The sequence below is a fragment of the Colobus angolensis genome, unplaced genomic scaffold (genome assembly GCF_000951035.1).
Source record: "Colobus angolensis palliatus isolate OR3802 unplaced genomic scaffold, Cang.pa_1.0 Scaffold77, whole genome shotgun sequence".
NCBI lineage: Eukaryota > Metazoa > Chordata > Mammalia > Primates > Cercopithecidae > Colobus > Colobus angolensis.
In genome coordinates this window covers 5,523,476-5,525,866 of record NW_012121487.1, presented here as the reverse complement: position 1 = coordinate 5,525,866, position 2,391 = coordinate 5,523,476, and the positions used below count along the sequence as shown (strand labels likewise).

Below are 2,391 nucleotides of genomic sequence, written 5' to 3'. Positions count from 1 at the left end.
AGAAAATACATGGGAAAATATTGAAAAGGAAAGAGTGATCAAAAACAGCAGGGACATAGGAACATGGGTGGCACTCTGGGAGCCATTTAGTTTTATGCTCTTGTTGTATGATTGAGGAAAAAAAATGTCCTTAGTGGTTAAGTGGCTTTTCAATGCCACGTCAGACTTGTTCCATAGCAGTTGAATTAGGGGAAGGTGAGTAAGTTGGAAGTTGGTGACAAGGAGAGAAGTTGAAAACTAGAGAGGAGAATCAGAACCAGAGGGAAATGAGAGACTAAATAGGCGTCTCAGGGTTTTTGGAGTGAATTTTCTTTGTTGCAGTCAGGGGAGGTTTGTCTGCTGGTTGCAGAAAGAAGTCAGAATAGAGATATCGTGGGGGTAGGTTTGTTTGGAACAGAAATCAAAGACCATTTTTTCTGAGGGAAGGAAATAACATCTGCAAATGACATGCTGTTTTTGCTACTTCAATTGCTAGCTGTTTTCCCAGGTGGTGGCAATGCAGACGGTAAGAACTCTGACAACTGCCCAGTTGGGTGGATGATGGTCTGTGTGTGTGTGTGTTTGTGTGTGTGCACATGTGTGTATGTGTGTGTGTGTGTATTTGTGTGTGCTTTCCCTAGCATATACCTGGAAAGTGAGAGTGTCAGGCTGGTTCCATTCTGACTCTCCATGACTCCAAGTCCCCGGGCTCTTATAAAGGTGGTTAATAAGTCATGGGGCTCTGTGGCAAGCAAACGTCTGCTAAGATCATAATGGATCCCCTTTTCTCCAGATTCTGAGTTCCCCCACTCTGGCCTCTCTCCATTCTTTGTCAATTTCTTTCTCCGCATTCTATTTGTTCTTTTGCCACAGGACTCAAGGAGCCTGTCTCCTTCCATGTCATCCAGATCGCATCCTTTTACAACCATTCCTGGAAACGAAATCTGGTCTCAGGTTGTCTGGGTGATTTGCAGACCCACACCTTGGACAGAAATTCCAAAACCATCATTTTCCTGTGGCCCTGGTCCAGGGGAAACTTCAGCAACAAGGAGTGGAAGGAACTGGAAATGTTATTCCATATACGCTGCATTCGGTTCCTTGAGGAAATGCATAGGTACTCCCGTGAATTGCAGTTTGAATGTGAGTTCAGTTTCCTCCCTGGGGAGTGGGGAGGTGGGAGACAGGGGATGTCTCAATGTTTCTTATTCCTGTAGGAAACAGCCTGACCCTCTTCTGTATCTTATTCTACTCTTTCCACCATAAAACTGCAATTGCATACTTTTGGGCAAGGGCTATTATCCAGACCCTAATTCTTCAAACACTTCTGCTACTTATGAACTCCTCTCTTCTTGACTGCAGGGTTATGCATTATTACCTCTTCTTACAGGTATCCTATGGCCACCCTTTTTCCTGCCCTACAACCAGATACCTTCAGCTTTCTCACTTTCTCATTCATTCTCTTCAGCAGTCTCTCTCTATATACTCAATTGTAACCCATTGCATTCCATTCAACTTAAGTTGTTGTAATCCCAGTTCTCTTACACCAAGTCCTTCCTCACCCACAGCATTCACATCACTTTCCTTGACCAATCTGCCCTCTTCCATACGTTACTAATCTTTTCCTCCACCTACAGCTTCCACCAGTTCCTCTTTCTCTGAATCCCTCACCAAACCAAATTTTATTCCATTATGTCAAACCCTGCAAAATTCTCCCCTTCTGCTTCTGCAATCCTTGCTTCTACTCCTACAATCTTTGCTTCTACTCATTTCATTTTATCTTTTTTTCTCCCTCTTTCTCATATTTCATAACCCCAGATCCTTTTGAGATACAGGTGACAGGAGGCTGTGAACTGCACTCTGGAAAGTTCTCAGGAAGCTTCCTTCATTTAGCTTATCAAGGATCAGATTTCATGAGCTTCCAGAACAATTCATGGTTGGCATCTCCAGTGGCTGGGAATATGGCCAAGCGTCTCTGCAAAGTGCTCAATCAGAATCAGCATAAAAATGACCTAACACACAGTCTCCTCAGAGACACCTGCCCACGTTTCATCTCGGGTCTTCTTGCTGCAGGAAAGGCACATCTCCAGCGGCAAGGTCAGTCCTGCACCCTCCCTCCAAAAACTTTGGATTTGAAAATCATACCCTTCCACCACCCCCTTCCAATTTGGAGTAAGGAAGAACCACCCAGAAGTGGGAAAGGCTGGGTGCAGTGGCTCACATCTGTAATCCCAGTGCTTTGGGAAGCTGAGGCTGGAGGACCGCTTAAGGGCAGGAGGAGTCCCAGACCAGCCTGAGCAACATAGTGAGACCCCTGTCTCTAAAAAATAAAAAGAAGTTAGCCAGTCATGGTAGCACACACCTGTAGTCCCAGTTACTTAAGAGGCTGAGGCAGGAGGATTGCTTGAGCCCAAG

General features: G+C 45.1%; 1 protein-coding gene across 1 annotated transcript in view; it reads left to right on the top strand.

The window, feature by feature from the left end:
* The first annotated feature begins 450 nt into the window (after positions 1 to 450).
* The window catches only part of LOC105502138 (T-cell surface glycoprotein CD1a-like), a 9,831-nt gene continuing 7,890 nt past the window's right edge, over positions 451 to 2,391 (top strand). Inside the window, exons 1-3 of the mRNA XM_011928513.1 lie at positions 451 to 487; positions 853 to 1,119; positions 1,795 to 2,073. Coding sequence (XP_011783903.1) covers positions 1,047 to 1,119; positions 1,795 to 2,073 — 352 coding nt within the window. The 5' untranslated portion in view covers positions 451 to 487; positions 853 to 1,046. The remainder of the gene's footprint in view (positions 488 to 852; positions 1,120 to 1,794; positions 2,074 to 2,391) is intronic.